Below are 12,302 nucleotides of genomic sequence, written 5' to 3'. Positions count from 1 at the left end.
CAGCTGTATCCAGCGCTGTGTGGCATCTACATGAGCGCAGTAGTTATCCAATCATTGAAAGTGATCCAGATGGACTCACAGCCAATGTCGAGCATCTTGTAGAGGGTATATAATGCAATGCTTGTCGTTGTAATATTGCTGGTTTGATGTTGACGTTCAATATCTGGTATCACAGATCAAGCTTGATGTGAATAAAATGTGAATAGCATGAAGTGAAATGCTACTCACTGAAATACCTACTGAAATCTGACGCCCTCTGGGTGCATCATGAAAAACCTTGGCGAAACAGACTCTTCATCATGAATGATGATACGCTGACTCAGCTCTTGGTGCTTCAGTAGACATCACTTCAATATTCTGAAATTTAAAGACTTCAGTCAAATCGTGCTGGAAGGTCAATGTGCATTGCCGACCCAAACAAATTGAGGAATTGGCCTGTTTACTCCCTGAACTCCCTCTATGTCAAAGACAGTTGAGGGACCTCGCTCTGTGGCAAGTAATGGTACCTGCAGTTTTCAGATTTGGTCACACGGCTCGCTGTTCTGTTAGTGATGATTGCTGGAAGTTTTAATTCACGATCACCTCCATTAATGTCACCTGTGGAAATATTCACTATAGCCTGGCTGGAGGGGACTTAACTCATTTATTTGCAGTTTATTATTCAGTGTTTGTTGCCAAGAATGTCCAGGTTTAAATATTATCCACCACTGAAGTGGTTTTGGGTTTGAAAGTTTCCACTGGTTCGTCCTCTTCTACACCTTTGGTGTGCTTCAGCTTTATGAATGTTAACTCTAAGCAGTACAACTACCTCACATCAATTCCATCCAAACCCTGAGATTTTGGAGTCTTGAAATAACATAGAAACCCTGCTGGTTCTGAGCCTTAATGTAGTGACTTGGTTGAAATCTATGTCCTTCATTCATGTGTTTTATAGATTCTCCTGTGGATATGTTCCATTGCCCAAAAGCCTAAAAGAGTAAATTTCTTTTTACTGTATTTCTCTTCACATATCCGAAATCAATCTTCTGATTGATTAGAGATGATGAGATTGAATCATCCAGGAGTAAAAAAATAAATAAAATCTGCAGGCGGGGTTTCCAAAACAAGTGCCGTGATTGGTTGACGCACTATCTAGGCCCCTCCCTCAGAGCGCCATGTAAACAATCCCACACTGGGCATGCGTCACTGGAATAATGGAGGACTGATGATGACTGTATTTCTGCTCTACTCTCCATAATTGCAGATCCAAAACTACTCGTCTGCATCACTTGTAGCGTAAGTACACACCTGGCGGTCATTGATAAGTTTCTGTGAATAAAAGAAGTGAGCAAAGTTTGTCGGGAGTGAAGGGACGCTCAGCAGTGAGCCATGTTTGCTAGTCCTGCTAACCGAGAGAGGTGCAGCTGTCAGAGCTCAGTCGTTTCTTCAGCTACTTATTTCACTCTTCTGACCAGTGTGACTTTCCAAAACAGCGCACGCTCCTCTTTGCCCTCTTGTTAGGAGTTACATTTTAATGCCAAAGTGGGTCCTTCTGAAACGAAGGAGCCTTTCGTAGAATTAGCACCTCGGCTAACGGAGTAGCTAAATATTTTTCTGAAGAGCAACCCTCTCAGTGGGCCGGAGGTTTTGACAGACGTCTATTCAACCAATTACAGGCTGAGGATGTTGCTCTCTTCCCCACCTATTTTCATGTCCGTCTCCAACTGTTATGCTTCGCATGTCCTGAGATCCAATGAAGTGGAGTTTGTTAGAGATCCCGGATCCGTCATAGTCAGCAAGTAATACAAAGTTATTTCCGCGTGGGAAAAAATGTGCAAAAGTACTCACATCGCCGCCACGTTATATCAATGATGTACCCAAAGACAGTTAGCAACAAGTTGACAAAACGTTGCCATGAACACTTTGTTACTGAAACTGCTGTGGTTAACTTTTGGCTTACAAAATGAATGGAATCATTTTACCAGTTCATTCATACTGCTGAATGACAGGCGTTACATTGATTGAACATATTCGTAACATTAAAATTAGCTCATTCTCCTAATGAAAAATTGATATGTGCTTGGCTGTGCTTGACTCGGTGGGCAACTCATGCATGTAAGGTAAGCCTTCATGAAGCTGTTGTTGCTTTACATTAATGTTGTTGCCTATTTGCATTGTTCCCCTGCCAGAGTTGAGGACAAAGTATCTCTTCGAGATGACCACTGACAGTCCAGCCCAGAGCGTGGGCTCTAAGATCATGACATTTACTCCTTCTAAAGAGGAGTTTAAAGACTTCAATCGATACATAGCCTACATGGAGTCCCAGGGAGCACACAAAGCTGGGATGGCCAAAGTGAGTATTATTTACCCTGTTATTGCCACAATCTGTCAACTGTAATGAACATATTGCTAAACAGTTGTGAGTAAGTGGTAGCAAGTGCCTGAAATAACATTTTGCATTCATGATTCCAGGAATGAAGCACATTTTTTTTGTTGATTGAATGTGTTCATTAATTATCTTGCTATCACCTAACAAAAGAAAAATCATTATGTGAGAAAAGAATATTTCCACTTATATTGTCACATTGAATCATGAATTATGTTTTATTTCATGCAGTCTTGTTTGTTAGTAATAATCTTCCAGGAAAAGACATTTAGATGTTTTGGTAATTTTTCAATACCTATTCGGAGTGTTTCAATGCAATGCCATTTCTGTCTAGGTTTTTACATAAAGCGTAAACATGAATTTCAATTGTCCGCCTCTGAATCCAACTTGTGTAAATGATCGTGTGTTCCTCCTTAGTGGCTGACAGGTGATAATTTTGGATTCAATGGTTGACAGTCCAATTGTTGCAGACTGATTTTTTTTTTCTCTGTTTTGCAGGTAATTCCTCCAAAAGGCTGGAAACCCAGAAAGACATATGATGATATCGATAATCTTGTTATCCCAGCTCCCATTCAGCAGGTTGTGACTGGCCAGACGGGCCTTTTCACACAGTACAATATTCAGAAGAAACCACTGACTGTCAGTGAGTTCCGTAACATGTCAAATTTGGACAAGTACGTCTGAATGAGAATTCTTGTCGCAGAATTTTATTAGACCATTCTGAATATCATTTTAATCTCTGGTAGGTACTGTCATCCCCAATTTGTGGATTATGATGAGTTGGAGAGGAAATTTTGGAAGAACCTGACCTTCAATCCGCCTCTTTATGGGGCTGATGTTAGTGGGACCCTATATGATACAGTAAGTAGAACCTGAGAACATAAATCATTGCACCGCATCCACCTGTCAATTTAAATGCCATTGTAACCATTGTGTTGATTTGTCCTTTGCAGGATGTGTGTGAATGGAACATTGGTCGACTTAACACCATATTGGACATGGTGGAGAATGAGAGTGGCGTAAAGATCAAAGGTGTTAACACACCTTACCTCTATTTTGGCATGTGGAAAAGCTCTTTTGCATGGCACACAGAGGATATGGATCTGTACAGTATCAACTACTTGCACTTTGGAGAACCTAAATCCTGGTAAAAACCCTCTCAGACTTAAAATACACTGTATTAAAGTAACTGTAGAAATGATACAATTCTGGCATTTTTGTGAATGAATAACTTGGACAATGGAAAGTCAAATCAGTGTCTCACTAGTTTTACAACTGAATTGCTAATTATACTCATAACATACATATTTATTGAAATGAATATTCATAATTATTAACTTGGCCCTAATCACCCTATTAATATTCAATATTGTCCCACTCAGGTATGCAGTCCCCCCTGATCAAGGGAAGAGAATGGAGCGCCTTGCCAGAGGTGTGTATTTGAGTTCTTTGAACCAATACAGATTTTTTTTTTGCAGCATATTTATTTTCTTAAGACAATAAGTTCACTATCCTGTTATCAAGTGCTCAAAATGTGGATGTGTGTGTATACCTGCATGTGTGACTGTGTGCTGCCTGCCTTCCTTTTTTCTCTGCAGGATTCTTTCCAGGAAATGCGCAAGGCTGCGAAGCCTTCTTGCGGCACAAGATGACTCTTATTTCCCCTTTAATACTTAAAAAATTTGGCATTCCTATCGAGAAGGTATATAATTCATCATTTATTATTTGAAGTACTTTGTGTTAAGTTTGACATTTAATGGTTTGATGATGCTGACCTTGTCTTTGTAGGTCACCCAGGAAGCAGGCCAGTTCATCATTACATTTCCTTTCAGCTATCATGCTGGTTTCAACCACGGCTACAACTGCGCTGAGTCCACCAACTTTGCCACTCAGAGATGGATTGACTATGGCAAACATGCAACAATGGTATAAGCCAACAACGCTTTTTTTTGTTGTTGCTGCTTAGTACTCAATTATAGGAAAAGTGTTGATTTGGCTTTAAACTGTATTGTGTATTGTGACTGTTGTAACTAGCAGTAAGCTTTTAATCTCTATTCTCAGTGCACATGCCGTCAAGACATGGTGAAGATTTCAATGGATGTGTTTGTACGCAAGTATCAGCCAGACCGATATAAACTTTGGAAGGCTGGTAAAGACCACACTCCCATTGACCACTCCAAACTGTCACCTGAAGCAGAAGAGTTCTTAAAAGTCAAGAGCGAACCTAAAAAGGAGTGTGAGGATGAACCTATATCAGAAGTGCCCAAGCTCTCAGCCCAGGAAGACACCAGGTAAATCCGTCCACATGCGCAAAAAGCATCATGTCTTATGTGTACCACTTACTCTTGATAGTTGAATTATTAAGTGCCATTATTGCCAGGCATTATTGTCCTTTGACCGCATCTGTTTTAGACAGATTGTCTTCCCTCACCTTTTTTGAACCTTCACTTTTGTTTCACTTGCAGCTGCCCAAAGCCAGAAACTGGTATTAAACGGAAGCTTGAAACTGTTGATGTCTCAGCAGCAGCAGTTCAAGCCAAGGCAAATGAAGATGAGAACGATGAGGTGGAGTTAAAGAAGGCAAAGCTGAGCAGTGCAGTGGCTGAAACTGTAGCCACAGGTAAGCTATAGTTCGGCCATCATTGATTAGGTTGTTGGATCCTGTCTCAATGAGCAACATTAGCTGAACATAAGACCACATATATCATATTTCAACTATGTTGGTTAATTTATCTAAGTCTTGGCTGGATTTTCTTTCCCTGTGTCGATATTAGCAGAGCTACTCACCCGCTTTTACCTTTTGTATGAAAGAAGACACTCACAAATAGTAAAAATCGACCAAGTTATCGGTTATAATATGCATTACTGCTTTTGGATCTGGATTTTGTGTTTGGTTGTGAGCAAATTATTCAACCTGTAATGTCTTTTATGTACTGCGTTAGTAATTAATGTCCTGTGCCTTTCATCAGACCTGCCAGACGTTGGCTTAGAAAAAAATGTCAACCTCCAGTCGAAGGTCCAGTCCAAAAACAAGAAAGCTTTAAACAAAAAGAGTCCTTTAAAAAAGGAAAAGAATGGTCTTCCATCACAAAATTCCTGCCCGCCTCATCTAGTGGAAGCAACGGAAAAGGCTCCATGCCCCGTTCAGAAAGAAGCTGCTGTGGAGTCAGAGCTGAATAGCACCAGTCCAGCCGGGAAACAGTTTCAGAGGACTCTGAGTCCTGCGGATGTCCTGCATGTCCACAGTTATGCCAAAGGAGACTACGCTGAAGAGGAGACACCACTCAGGGACGACAAGGTCGAAAGTGAGGTGGACAATGACAGCAAGCGTGGCAGCAATGCCGTGAGTAGCACACTCCATCTTTCAACTTGCTTATTTACTCCACTTTGATCTTTTAAACAGTTATCAAATATAGGTATAGTATAAGGTTAGATGTGAACAACTGTCATCTGCGGAGTGGCTTGATGCAACTAATCACATTTTAATGACATTATATGCCATTTAATATTCATATCATATCCTTCTCTCAACACCAGCATTTTGTCTTTATGATACTATGCAACATTTTTTTAGAATTGACTCTTTTATTTGGCCCAAACTGCTGGTGGCATAACTTTTATGATTATAATGTCGTGGCGAAACATCACTTCAATGTGTCCAAACTAAACCATGTTCATGTTTCTGATGTATTAACATGACTCTGAGGTGGAACATGACCTTGCTGAAGTTCACTTTATGAGCCTTCAGTCATTTCACTCTTCAGTGGAGCTCTAGGGAGATTTTGGCAGCTCACAGCACAATGACCAAATGTCCTTCAATCGAGCAGCAGCATTCTTTCATGCTTACTAATGGGTGACGGGAGACTGTTTCGGGCCAAACCATTTAATCCTGATGGACTCGGCATTGAACCATTCGAACGACTTCACACAGTTTACTCCAGAGCGTTTCCCAACTAACCTTTTTTTGATAAAAAGTTAAAGACACTGATTTGATTACTACATTTCTGGCACATTTTCAATTCTACCGTCAACCGTTTTTTTTTTTATTGTAGTCATGCCAAGTGGTTGTAGAAAACATTCTATTGCAGTACATGTCTCTAGGTTTTTTCTCAATAACTAAGCGATCGTTGTGTAAGATTCATTCACATCATGCGTATTGAATTGGAAGTATGTGTGAAACTGTTAACCAAATAAAGATTGAGTTTCCCCTCTGTGTGACAAAGAAAAGCCATCTAATCTAAACACCTCTCTATTCAGCCGGTGACAGATATTCTGATCGCGGAAAATCTGGATCAGAAAAAGGATCTCGGACAGCTGCCTGGCCACCATCCTCTTATCAAGGATGGCATAAGTCATGAAGGTTTGTTTTGCTTTTTTTTGGTTGTCTGTACATATAAATGTGCTTAAGTGGTAGTGCTCAAACAATTGTCTTCATGTCTCAGGTGCCACTGAAGACTCAACTATGGTGGAGGAGGAGGGTCTGGAGGGAGAAAGCTGGGCCAAACCTCTGGCTCACCTGTGGCAGAGCAGACCTCCCAGTATGAAGAAGGAGAGAGAGTACAACCACCGTATGGGCTCCAAACCTCCCTACTGCTCCATCTGCTTGCTGTTCCACACTTACAAGCAGGTCCAGTGCACCCCATAACAAAGCTGGCTCCGTATCAGCTGCTGATGCTGTGCTTGAGTTGTAAGGTATATTCATTGTATTCCAGATTGAAGGTGGCAATAATCCGATGGTGACAGCAGGTGAGTGGATGAAGAGCAAGCCTCTGATCCCAGAGGTGTGCTTCACCACGACTACAGAAGAGGACTCGGAGTCCAAGAAGCAGTCAGTCAGTCCCTATCTGGAGGACGATGGGACTAGCCTGCTCATCAGCTGCTCTCAATGCAGTGTGCGAGTCCACACAAGTCAGTTGAATATCCTTGTTTTTTTTATAGAGTAAGGAACGGAGGGGATGTGTAACAAGAGTTGAGTTAAGAGTGGGATTCCTTTTAACACAGATGCCCTGCTTACTTTGGGATTTTTTTGTTTGTGTGAAGGCTGTTACGGTGTGGATCCATCCAGTGTGAGCAAAGATTGGAAGTGTGTGCGCTGCAAAGCCAATGCCCTGAAGGAGGTCAGTCAGTGTTGCACATGATGGAATGCAATTCTTGAAAAAAATAACCTATAACTTGGGTTTAGCCTTGCATATAACTGTAACTTGGGCTAGTCAGTAACTGTTTTAAGTAGTAACCGTAACTGTTTTGCAGACCTGCTGTTTGTGCTCACTAAGAGGCGGAGCCTTGCAGAAGGCAAACAACAACAAGTATGTTTTCTTTTTGTTGTTGTCATGTCGTGTTTATCTGAGTTTTTGACGTCCCTATTCTTTGTAACATGTTAAATGAACTCATAGCTGCCTTGCTTTGCTGTGTGTTACAGATGGGTCCATGTGCTTTGTGCCCTGGCTGTCCAGGAGGCTCGATTTGTCAACGTTGCCAATCGCTGTCCTGTGGATTTGAGTGGAATTCCTTTGCAAAGATTTAAACTGGTAAATGGAAAGGGCTGTGCTTGATGTAAATGCCCCACTGGTGGAGCTGCAACACGCAACAGTCACCGCACTTTGGTCTATCAACTCCTTGAAATAAGCGGTTTAGTTGTGTGTGTTGTCAGCGTGTACTACATCACCCTAATTGCCAGCTTGTTTGTGTGATCCCTTCCAGAAATGTTACTACTGTAAGAAGCGGATGAAAAAGGCCACTGGCTGCTGTGTGCAGTGCTCTCATGGACGCTGTCCTACGGCCTATCACCCCACGTGTGCTCAGGCTGCTGGGGTGCTCATGCAGCCAGACGACTGGCCCTTCGTCGTGCACGTCACCTGCTGTCGACACAAGGGTCCTACTCAAATCGAGGTAAGAATCCACAGCTTGAAAGCCTTCAAACAAGTCTCCCATCAAACACTATTGTTCTTCTAGTTCAATTATTTCAGCCCAATGATGGTTTTTTTTCTTTTTTATGTTTTCTCCTCACAGCGCAATAAAGCTGCCATGCAAGATCTTAGCGTGGGCCAGAAAGTAATTTGTAAGCACAAGAACGGCCGCTACTACCAATGTGACGTGGTGCAGCTGTCTAAAGAAACTTTCTATGAGGTCAACTTTGATGATGGCTCGTTCAGTGACAATCTTTTTCCAGAAGACATAGTTGTAAGTTTGATTTTTTTCATTTTATGACTTAAGACTATGCACTATGCAGTGTTCCTGTGTGTGGGATCATTACTGGAGCCAAACATTCTGTGTCTTCCCTGAAAGAATCGAGACTGTGCCCAGCTTGGACCACCGCCCCAGGGGGAGGCCGTCCAGGTGCGGTGGACGGATGGCCTGGTGTATGGGGCCAAGTTTGTGGCGGCTCATGTCACGCAAATGTACCTGGTATGATGTGACTTTTTTTTAAGTCTGATAATTAGTCTTAGTAGTTTGTGTGCCCATATTTTCCTTCAATATAATTTTGTTTTCTTCTGCACCCAACATCACCCAAGCATGTCCTCGCCACACATGACCTTTATATCCATACATTCTGCTGCTTTGTCATTAACTACATGATGGAACCCACTTGGCTTAATTTCTGCCTGCACCCAACCTACTCTGCTTCAAAGATAGAAGTCATAAACATTTCAGTAAATGCCTTAACTTCCTGTCCGTTCCTTCTTCACAGGTGGAGTTTGAGGACGGCTCACAACTAACAGCAAAGAGAGACGATGTCTACTCTCTGGACGAGGAGCTGCCAAAGAGGGTCAAATCCAGACTGGTAAGGCAGTTGAAGTACACTCTGGGTTGTTGCTTTTGAGCATCTTCATTCAGAAGTATCTTTGTTTCCCCAGTCAAAAGCGTCAGACATGAGATTTGATGGAATCTTTGAAGAGAAGGAGATCATCCGAGAGTCCAAACGGCAGAGAGTCATCAACTCGCGCTACAGAGGCGACTACATTGAGCCTGTCATATACAGAGCCATCATGGAGTAGCCTTGCTTCTGGACAAGCACACACACACAGGCTTGTATCTCTATCCTGCTGGGGACCTTTCTCCCTAAAGCCAGCCATCTGAAACAAATGGTTAGCCCTAACCAGGATTCTTAACCCAACTGAAAGCCAATTAAAATGACCCAGTTATGTTGGAAGTTTTCATCCTCTAATTGAGGCTTAACCATTCGAGGATCTGGAAAAATGTCCCCACAAAAGCATAAGGTCCCCACAAGGAGGTGCTTTGTCAACAGTTGGTCCCCACAAGGACAGATACACAAGTACACACACACACACACCAGCAGCACTGTTACCCCGGACTCACACCAAAAGCAGTGGCGGCTTGTGGCAGCCTTTTGCATCATGCAAAAACAAGTGAAACGACACCATATTGAGTGATTTTTGTGTTTAATACTGGTTAAATTAAAGCAAAATAATCGGTAAATAATCTCTACAGAGAAAACCTTTCATCTGCATTCATTATGATTTGCTGCAGACCCACAATATGTTTATATCCACTCTCGCACAGTGAGAGGGTGTCTGCAGTAGTCTGTGTGAGTGACGCTTCACAGCGATCAACTCAAGTACAACTTGACCGAGCTCCATGTCACAAAAAGTAGAACTAAATCTGATTTCTAGTTTGCCAGCAACGCGCCGCACCTCAATAGGTGTGAGTCAGTTTGCGTTTATTCTGTTTCATTGTGTTGGCGCCGCTCAAAAGCCACGTTTGGTGTGCGTCCGGGATTGAGGTGTTCCACTTAGCAGCTAGCCACTGACCACTTCCTTCAGGACTTTTGTACTGTTTTTCTTTCCTTTCTCTACTTTTGATCGGTCAGAGTGGTGTTTGCTTATTTTTGCTGAGATCAAGAAAACTGCAGCAATTTAACTTGAGGTTTTTGAGAGAGCTGTCTTGAAGCCCTGGGGAGCATTTTTGTAGCGAGGAGCCCGAACACTGTCCGCAGTAATGAACAATGTTTTATGCTGATTTTTTTTTAGAATAATGTGGTGGATGTTAGTCCCTCTGTGTAAGCCTCTAAACATATTTATTATTCATTGATTGTATTGAAAACTTCCCAAAACCTATCAATAACCTCTTATTTCTCTCTTTACTGGCCACTTTTTAAAATCTTTAAAAACATCGCATCAAAAGCTTAAGATTTGCCGTCCAGTCACCGCATGCTGTTTGAAATTGAAATTCCTTTTGTCTTGTCTTTCACCTTTATTTTCACCTTCTTTGTGTGGATTTCCTGTGCGCTGTTCAATCATAATTTGAATTCATTTAAAGGTGGAAGTGCTTTGCCACCAAATCAAGACCCTTCCAGTTAATATGCTTGAGCCATGTTTGAAGACATTTCTATTTATTATTACTATTGACGTTGTTGCAAGGCTAAGGGATGATGAGAAATTATCCAGCCGACATTTACAGGAACAGCAATAATTATTGTTTGTTTGTGATTATAATTCATGCTTGCGTTTTGTTCTAAGGGTGGGATGCTCTGACTGCAGCACTAAGAAGCATAAATCTTTGTCGTAGAAAAGATTTGATCACACAGTCATAAAAACAACGTTCTACTGAGTCGTCACGAATATTACGGTTCACACGGACAGAGACATAGTGTGTGTGAAATAGAGAATGAATTCATTGAATCCAACGTTTTTTCAATAAAATGAGGATTTTGTTTTCTTATGCTATACAGAGAGGCTGCATCAGTCAAGGATGACGCCCACCTGTCATGTAAGCCTGTTTGAGTTTGCCCACAACCTCTCGGGAGTGTTGAAGGACTTGCATTATTTACTAGACGCTGAAGAAGGCCACATGTGATTTAGGCTTCTGCTGCTCTGCTCGTGTCATAAACATGGCATGATTCCGGCACTTACTTGCCTATGGATCCTTTTACAGTGGTGACATCACCAAGTTTTTAAATGGAAACAATGAATAATTTGGGGATAACTGATTCTTACTAAAGGTTTCATTCCTGTACAGTTGTTGATCTAAGATACTCGATTGCTCTGCTGTTTTGAATGGTGCTGTAACATGTAGTCTCCAGAGAGCTCAGTTGCCTGGGACAGACATCGTCCTCAGAATGTTCTGGTAGTATAAGACAGTGTCACGTCACACGACATGAATCACCAGTGGTCTTCTTAAAGGCTTCTCTGACTCCTCTTGCTCATAGTATTAACGGTGGAATATTGGTGGACTAGTTAAAACAAAACGGAAAAATCTGCTTAGGAAACGGACTGATGACTCTGATCCAGAATCACATTCCTCTCCTGAAAATGTACAACCTTTGTAAATATTACGGTGTAAAGAAAGAGTGCAGTGAAAGCTGCTGTTGCGGTGTTCAGAGGTGCATTTTCTATTTTTTCTACTCATAAAGTTTTCTATGAATATTTAAAATTTCTATCAATTCGTGCTCCCTCTTCTACTGAAAGTCTTTGCACTTTGATTGAAAGCCAGATCTTAGGGACTTGTGAATAGTTGTGTGCTGCCGTCATTCAATGTTCTAGAATGTTATTTGTATATAAAATGTGTCTTTCAAAATGTGCTCTGATCATATGAGACACTTGTTCATTCCCATGTTTCGCCTGGTGAGTGTGAGTCATCGGTGGATTTAAAGCTTACTTGTGAATGATCAACATATATCCTTGCAGAGTTTTTTGTTTGTTTGTTTTGTAAAACATGTCCAGTGTGTCAACGTCATGTAGTCTGTTTGCAGACCTCCGAAATAAGCTTTCCACCCGTGTCCTTTCATCTAAATTGGAAACCAATTCCAGTTGAAGCATTTTATAACAGTCATGGCTTTGTTTTTAACATAAATATATATATATATTTAAACTTGAGTTTTGCCATTTCTTTTTTGTCCACGAGTCTTTTCAACATGATGAGATGAATCTTTTAAGACAAGCCAACGTATCCGGGGTCTCACCTTTTGTTGACGGCTTCT

General features: G+C 41.5%; 1 protein-coding gene across 1 annotated transcript; it reads left to right on the top strand.

The window, feature by feature from the left end:
* The first annotated feature begins 1,158 nt into the window (after window positions 1-1,158).
* Window positions 1,159-12,179, top strand: LOC128749103 (lysine-specific demethylase 4A-like). The gene is made up of 22 exons (XM_053848349.1): window positions 1,159-1,275; window positions 2,169-2,332; window positions 2,864-3,039; window positions 3,112-3,226; window positions 3,319-3,512; window positions 3,748-3,797; window positions 3,964-4,067; window positions 4,154-4,291; window positions 4,427-4,656; window positions 4,831-4,985; window positions 5,335-5,708; window positions 6,623-6,725; window positions 6,808-6,992; window positions 7,078-7,273; window positions 7,406-7,482; window positions 7,616-7,671; window positions 7,785-7,893; window positions 8,066-8,254; window positions 8,375-8,545; window positions 8,651-8,770; window positions 9,054-9,146; window positions 9,220-12,179. Exons 2-22 carry the CDS (start codon window positions 2,195-2,197, stop codon window positions 9,358-9,360), a joined length of 3,114 nt encoding a protein of 1,037 aa, XP_053704324.1. The 5' UTR covers window positions 1,159-1,275; window positions 2,169-2,194; the 3' UTR covers window positions 9,361-12,179.
* The last annotated feature ends 123 nt before the right edge of the window (window positions 12,180-12,302 follow it).

This window comes from Synchiropus splendidus, chromosome 1 (assembly GCF_027744825.2).
Source record: "Synchiropus splendidus isolate RoL2022-P1 chromosome 1, RoL_Sspl_1.0, whole genome shotgun sequence".
Lineage (NCBI taxonomy): Eukaryota > Metazoa > Chordata > Actinopteri > Syngnathiformes > Callionymidae > Synchiropus > Synchiropus splendidus.
Note: the sequence above shows the minus strand (reverse complement) of the source record. Positions and strands in the feature narration are given on the sequence as shown.

Coding starts and splice junctions, on each gene's coding strand:
- LOC128749103 (XM_053848349.1), top strand. CDS start 2,195: ATGACCACTGACAGTCCAGCCCAGAGCGTGGGCTCTAAGATCATGACA. Junction 3,227..3,318: donor GTGGGACCCTATATGATACA/GTAAGTAGAACC, acceptor TGTCCTTTGCAG/GATGTGTGTGAATGGAACAT. Junction 8,255..8,374: donor AGGGTCCTACTCAAATCGAG/GTAAGAATCCAC, acceptor TTCTCCTCACAG/CGCAATAAAGCTGCCATGCA.